Raw genomic sequence first — 7,206 nt, 5'->3', positions numbered from 1 at the left:
TCTGTTCAAAATGTACCTGCTGGGAAATAAGAACTTTATTTCCATCACACTCGGGACTCCTATGCATTTTAAAAAGAAAAGATTAATCAGGAACTTTTAGTTAGGACTTAGGTAACAAGATCATGTAATGCAATCACTCATTCCATCATGGAATGGAATGGAATAAAGATGTTGCCAACCAAACTGTAAGATTACTTAGGTTTGGAACTTGCTTCACTTATAAACAAAAAGGAAACAAGTATACAGCTAAAAGAAGAAAGAACAGAACAATAGAAAATTGCTTGAGTACTAAGCTTTTTCTAATTAAACGAGAATACAAAACTTTTTTTTTTTAAAATCTGAAACTTGTACCCTACTTATACTAGACATAACTGAATCCTAAACAAACACAAAAACTAAAACAACGTCTATATCAAGTTTCCTAAAATACCTTATTTAAACTAGATATAAAAAATCTTATAATAAGGAAAGTTTCCTATTAACCGATTAATCCAACAATCACCCCCTTAATCGGTTTGATCATGCCACTCGTTCAAAACACTCCCGGTTCCTCTTCGATTAGAACCGCTTCTTCATTTTCCCATTTATGACACTCATTTTTATAGTGACCAAGCTCACCACATGTAACATCTAACGTGACTTTTATCCCAGACACGTAAATTACCATCTCGACTTCCCGGACCCCCGACCTCTTCCCCGGTCACGTCCACAGTCATCCCGATATGAACGTCCATTGCCACAATGCTTACAAACATGTGATTTCTCCTCACTAGCCAACAATAATCCACCTTGAGTGTCCTCCACTTTCTCGGTTCCTCTTATAGGCTTCTCGTATGCCTTCAATCTACCAACCGCTTCATCGAATAACATTGAATCCAACTCGAAACATTGCTCTATTGAAGCCACGATTTGAAGAAACGACTTAGGTGTCGAATCAAGTAACCTTTTCACCAAATCAACTTCTTCAAGCTCGTAACCAAGACTCCGTGCTTTTGAAGCTAAACCGGATAATTTTGTCACAAAATCATCGACCGTTTCACCCTCCTTCATGCACAAACTTTCAAGCTCTCTTTTTAACGTTGCAAATCGAGCCGTTTTCACCCGATCCAAACCCAAATACGGTGTTTTTAGCCCACCCCATACTTGCTTTCGGTCGGTGTAACTCACCATTTGCAACACCATGTCTTCGGGTATCGCTTGAAACAAAAAAGCAAGAGCTTGTTTTGACTTCTTTTGATCCGATGTTTCACCTAATGCATTCGGTTCGACCATCTCCCATATGCCGTGTGCATCCATAATTGATTTGAATTTGACCGCCCACAACGGATAATTCGTTGGAGTCAAAACCAGAACTTGATATGTCATCGAACCTCCTTCTTTAACCAACAACATCCTTTTCTCCTTAACCCCGGCCTCTTTAATCAAGATTTTTCTGAGAGCACTCTTCCACCAGACAACAAGACAATGTCACGACCATCTTTACCGTCTTTCGTCACCCGCAAAATGAACCGTATCAAAGCCACCCGCTTTGACGTCTTCCCGTCGCTTTATTCCGCGCCTCCGGTTAGTCTCTCACAAGCCCGATTAAGAGAAACTGGGGTTGTTTGTTATCAACCTCGAATCACACCCCCTACAACGAAACCACTCTGATACCATGTGTAAGATTACTTAGGTTTGGAACTTGCTTTACTTATAAACAAAAAGCAAACAAGTATGCAGCTAAAAGAAGAAAGAACAGAACAATAGAAAATTGTTTGAGTACTAAGCTTTTTCTAATTAAACGAGAATACAAAACTTTTTTTTAAACATCTCAAACTTGTACCCTGTTTATGCTAGACATAATTGAACCCTAAACAAACACAAAACCTAAAACAACGTTCATATCAAGTTTCCGAAAATACCTTATTTAAACTAAATATAAAGAAATCTTATAATAAGGAAAGTTTCCTATTAACCGATTAATCCAACAGAAACAGTAACCTTGGAGTTGATTGCTTGATTTAAAAACAGGATTACAGGAACTTTCAGTTGATTACAAACAGAAACAAAATTACAAACAACATAAATTATGAAAACTCCCAACCAGAAAAGTTCTTGATGACCAAAACAGAAACGGGAACACCACTTAGTTATCGAAAGTTCAAAACAGAAACATAAAATAAAAAACAGATTACAAATTGAAAAAGAGTAGGACAGATGAATAGAAATTGGATGATGATTGATGAAATTCGCCATGCATATGTGTGGTGTATATATGTACATGTTAATGCTCTGTCTCAGATAGAATAGAAATCGAGGTCGACACATTGCGTTTTTCCAAGGGTCGATATATTCCCTCCAATTACAAGTTCGGCTTTCAAACCGTGTATCAAATAGCTATCCGAACACAAAATTAGCGATCCCAAATACTGATTGATTATCAATTGGCCCTAACTGGACATCTATTTGGCGCGTTTGGAAAGTGATCCGATTCTCTTACCGATAGCAATTTGGCGCGCTTTGTAGTTCGTTTCAGTACGTATCGATCAGAACGGAAATCGTGAGCGATTTAGGTTGAATCGGTCATTATCTTGGAACGTCTTCAATTAGAGAGTCGATCTTTTGATTTCCAATCACTCATACGATTCAAAACCATTTCAATCTGTTCTAAATTCTAGGGTACAACATATGTTTATGAGCACATGCACACAGCACACCATTTGGAAGAAATAGCAAAGTACTTTTAAACCTTAAGCAAGAAATAGCAATGTTGTTTTATACCAATTTTGGATATATTTTAAAATAATTTTTATGATCATCTTCTCGACACCTTTTGGAAGAAAGAGCAACATACTTTTAAACATTATTATTTAATCCATTAATTTTATGCATTTTCTTTGGACAAAAATAGCAACATAGTTTTTTAAAAATACATCATTGGTCCTCAGGGATGTATTGTTATTGAGGATGAAGAACATTTTAACCAATAAGTATGTCACTCAGCTATAAAATGATCCTATTTTGTGCATACTTTTTGTTTATGAACATTCTTGTGGTAGTAGTGGTATGGTGATGGAAAGTGGAAATGGTACATGCAATTCCCAATTCTGAGAATAATTCTGATACGTAGTCACCCAATCAATATTTCTCCAGCCTAATACATCAAATAACTTAAATACTACAAATTCAAATGACTACATTTTTTACCACTTTTCACATCTATCTGGTCTGCCATTTTATAATCAAAGAAAAATAATTAATAAAAAGGATAGTCACTTTTCTTACCAAAAATACTACGGCCATATGTAGCACTAATCAAATCTATGACAAGAGGGAACTGTAGGGTAACAAAAGAGGTGATTGGTAGGCATGTCAAGACAGCTATTGGAATAAGAATCCTCGAGTTGCTTTGGCCAAATACAAGGTACAATGTTGCAGCAAAAGCTACTATCATGGCTGTGGTTGAGATGAACAAGGTCGCCAAACCAATTATCAACTTTGTAGGCAACTTAAAGAGAAAGTCTTGTTCAGCAAAACGTGCAGTGAGAATCGACAAAAAACATTAACAATGATGTAACAACTGCAAATAATGATATGGCATCTGATATTGCAAATACTGTGAAAGCGGTGTGATTGGTAAAAATTGGTATCCCCTTATTCTGATCGTTTCCTCCTGGCACTGTAATAGCTGCCGCAAACACAACGGTGATGATTAATGCAGCTGTAATCGTGTAGGACTCCGCAGTGGACTTCATCCATTTTTCTCCCTCAATCACCAACTCCTTGTGTTATCTACTAAATACCATTTGTGGTGTTTCATTGAAAGAGTTCTTTTGTATTACGCTTAGAGGACAGATGAATTTTTCCACTTCCTACAAGATTACAATATGTTTATATGTTAATTGTTACACATGCTTGATAAAACTTATGGCACGTCTTTTAATATGAGGTATGTCAATTTTGAATCATCGAGATTCATACCTTAAACCATTGCAGTTCACGTTGTATTTGTAAAGCTGCCGCCAATATAAGATTCAGTTTGTTGTTAGGTGCCAATCTTGCAGCTAGATGCAACAGGTTATTCCCATAAGAATCTCTAACTGTTCCATATATATATTCCTATGTTCACTCATCTGATAAAGGAGGTTGTAAACTTTTTCTGAGCGATTTATCACAGCATACTGAATAATGTTGTGACCGTCTTCGTTGGCACTCAAAATTGCATTTGGGAAGAGAAACACTATATATTCTACAAACGAATTTGCATTTTGTCTAGTGGCTTCAAGAATCGGATTTTTGTAATAGTGATGGTAAGAGCTGGGGTGATTCTTTTCCTTTATCAAATCAGATGCCCTATACAACAGTCTCATAGCATCTTCATGAGTTTCAACTCTCTCTTTAATTGATAACCACACTGCAATATATATAGATCCAAATGAGTATCTCAAAATAAAGAAATAGATCTTTTTTTTTCTCTCTTTTGTTTTATTGTAATACAGTGACGGTACTTGTTGATCATCTTACCTAACATCCCAGGGATAAACAGCAAAAGCATAAGGATGAGGTAAGTCACTGCATCAAGCGATGGGATGTTTGTTAGGATTAATAATAGAATGTGCAACCAACAAGTTAAAAGTTTAAGAAAAGATAAACTCATGACTTACCAAGAATGATTACGCTGATTATCAAACTATCAACCCATGGGGAAGATCTGTCAATTCTGTAAATGCAGGCTGCTCTTTCAAGTAATTGATCAGTCCATACAATATAAAAAGTGGTGTGCAGGAAGTTTGTTAGAGACGCGTTATAAAAAATGACAATGTAAAGGAACACGCAGATTAATTAAGATAAAAAAAAAGCAACAAACCTTTATATCTTTCAAACATATTGACTTGGCTTGGGAAATTTTGAGCTATAGCCATAAGCACAGCATCAGAATGCAATGTTGTGTAATGCTTCAATAGTTTTCTGGCAAAGCCTACACACACACATAGTCCAAAGTCAGATCTATCAATTAAGCGGATGGGTAGGTTTTTTACTAACCAGTAACACTTACGGAAATCTTTAGAGGAAATAACACTAACTAGAAGCTCATCACCAGTTTTGCCAGAAAACAGGGCATCCTTCTGTATGTCATCAGTATTATTGATATGTTGCAACAGATGTCGGGCTGTGTCGGTGTGCATATTAGAAAGAGCCAAGGCTAGTGGTGTCTGACCCTCGTTGTCCTCGGCCAACAACAACTCTGGGTTTCTTGCCACCAAGATGTCAGCAGCTTGGGTGTTGCCAATAATGGCTGCGACATGAAGCAGTGTGCTTCCATCTGAATTTCTCAGTTCCATTAATTGTGTGTTCTCGGGTATCCTTTCCAACAATTTCTCTAACAATTCCGGGTTCTTGGAAATACCGACTGCTACATGGAGCACGGTGTTGCCATTATTCGTGATTTTGTCTGTCACGGTAACCCTTCCATGACTCAAAATCCCTTCAACCACATCCCAATATTCTTCTTGAGCATATTTGTACAATCGTTGGAGATTCAATGCTCTGTCTTCTTCATCTTCACCTTGTAGTGTATCTATATATGCATACTTTTGTTATGAAGGTAAAAAAAGAAAAAGATAGATACAAAGTATGTGCTCTGATGGTGTAATCTAATCTCTAATCCAAATATTGGGGATTCTAAAGAAGGAAATTAAGTAAAAACAAAGAAAAAACCTTGTTCATGTACATGTTTATATGTTTTGTCATACTCTGTATCTCTTTTACCTTGTTTGTTTAAATAAATACTTGGTCGACTCAACTTTTTAGTGACTATATATACAGTAAAAGCTATACATATTTAATTTACTAGTAGTATGCTTGGGTATATCTAAAAGATAAACAAAAATAAACGATTGATTAGATTAGCAAACAAGAGATAGATTGTACGTACCTTCAACAACAGGAGGCAGTTGTGGAACAACAGCAGGAGGAGCATACATAGTCTGCAGTTCATCCCATACATCTTTTGCACTGAAATCTTCTGCTGCATTTCTATCTAAATGAAGTTTTTCTGTAAGACGATCCACAACATCCATGAGTGTTTGTTCCGAGAGGGAACCAAGAATCCAACCTTTCACAAGAGCATCTGATCTTGTCCACAGCCAAAGACTGTTATGGTCACACACTTTCTCCCTCCTGTAAACACTACTACTTGTTTGAGGGCTTACAAGTGTTCCATCAACGAATCCAAACATACCATGACTCTTTAAGAGACATAGCATCTGTGTTTTCCAAACACCGTATTTGTCCCTACCACTCAGCTTCACACTAATAAAGCCTGCTGCAGCAGGATTTGATGGATATGGGTATGTGTATTCTTCTCCAACATCCAATGTGACATGTTGATTAGAGCTTGAGCTTGAGCTTGCCATCTTTGTATGTTTTTTAATTTTTTCCTATCTTCAATCCTCCTGCTTCCATCTCTTAGATATTTAAATAGGAGACATGGAGTGGATTTGTGGTGCCCACAAATGCCACTTTAGGATTGTATCCTCCACAAGTATTCCCTTAAATATTAAAGATTCAAGCAAAGAATATTATAATTGCAAAAGTTATTTACAAGTGTTCCATCAACGAATCCAAACATACCATGACTCTTTAAGAGACATAGCATCTGTGTTTTCCAAACACCGTATTTGTCCCTACCACTCAGCTTCACACTAATAAAGCCTGCTGCAGCAGGATTTGATGGATATGGGTATGTGTATTCTTCTCCAACATCCAATGTGACATGTTGATTAGAGCTTGAGCTTGAGCTTGCCATCTTTGTATGTTTTTTAATTTTTTCCTATCTTCAATCCTCCTGCTTCCATCTCTTAGATATTTAAATAGGAGACATGGAGTGGATTTGTGGTGCCCACAAATGCCACTTTAGGATTGTATCCTCCACAAGTATTCCCTTAAATATTAAAGATTCAAGCAAAGAATATTATAATTGCAAAAGTTATTTACTAAACGATTTTACTATTAAATTTATTCATCAAAATGTAATGCAAGTATACCGTGAAGGTTATCTATTTATTACAAAATAAAAATAAAGAACAAGTGAAGTCCATCCCTTCCATTTTTGTCACCCGTCTGTGTTCTTAGTCCTTCATACAGTCATAGGCAAAGGGAATTATAACAAGAACTCTTTAATCTTTATAGAGTAAGGAACATATTTTATTGTTTAATTGGTTGACT

The 7,206-nt window shown here is 36.4% G+C and overlaps 2 protein-coding genes across 2 annotated transcripts; both read right to left on the bottom strand.

The window, feature by feature from the left end:
* Nucleotides 1-660: 660 nt before the first annotated feature.
* On the bottom strand, nt 661-1,392 carry LOC145126793 (uncharacterized). Its single transcript, XM_079062093.1, has one exon. It carries the CDS (start codon nt 1,390-1,392, stop codon nt 661-663), a length of 732 nt encoding a protein of 243 aa, XP_078918219.1.
* Nucleotides 1,393-3,049: 1,657 nt separating this feature from the next.
* On the bottom strand, nt 3,050-6,413 carry LOC145125691 (uncharacterized). The gene is made up of 7 exons (XM_079061115.1): nt 5,915-6,413; nt 5,036-5,557; nt 4,847-4,957; nt 4,644-4,712; nt 4,504-4,551; nt 3,961-4,393; nt 3,050-3,851 (listed from the first exon to the last, which is right to left on the bottom strand). The coding sequence occupies exons 1-6, from the start codon at nt 6,393-6,395 to the stop codon at nt 4,044-4,046; spliced, it is 1,581 nt and encodes a 526-aa protein (XP_078917241.1). The 5' UTR covers nt 6,396-6,413; the 3' UTR covers nt 3,050-3,851; nt 3,961-4,043.
* Nucleotides 6,414-7,206: the final 793 nt, after the last annotated feature.

This window comes from Lactuca virosa, chromosome 7 (genome assembly GCF_052849685.1).
Source record: "Lactuca virosa cultivar CGN04683 chromosome 7, Lactuca_virosa_CGN04683_v6, whole genome shotgun sequence".
NCBI lineage: Eukaryota > Viridiplantae > Streptophyta > Magnoliopsida > Asterales > Asteraceae > Lactuca > Lactuca virosa.
Note: the sequence above shows the minus strand (reverse complement) of the source record. Positions and strands in the feature narration are given on the sequence as shown.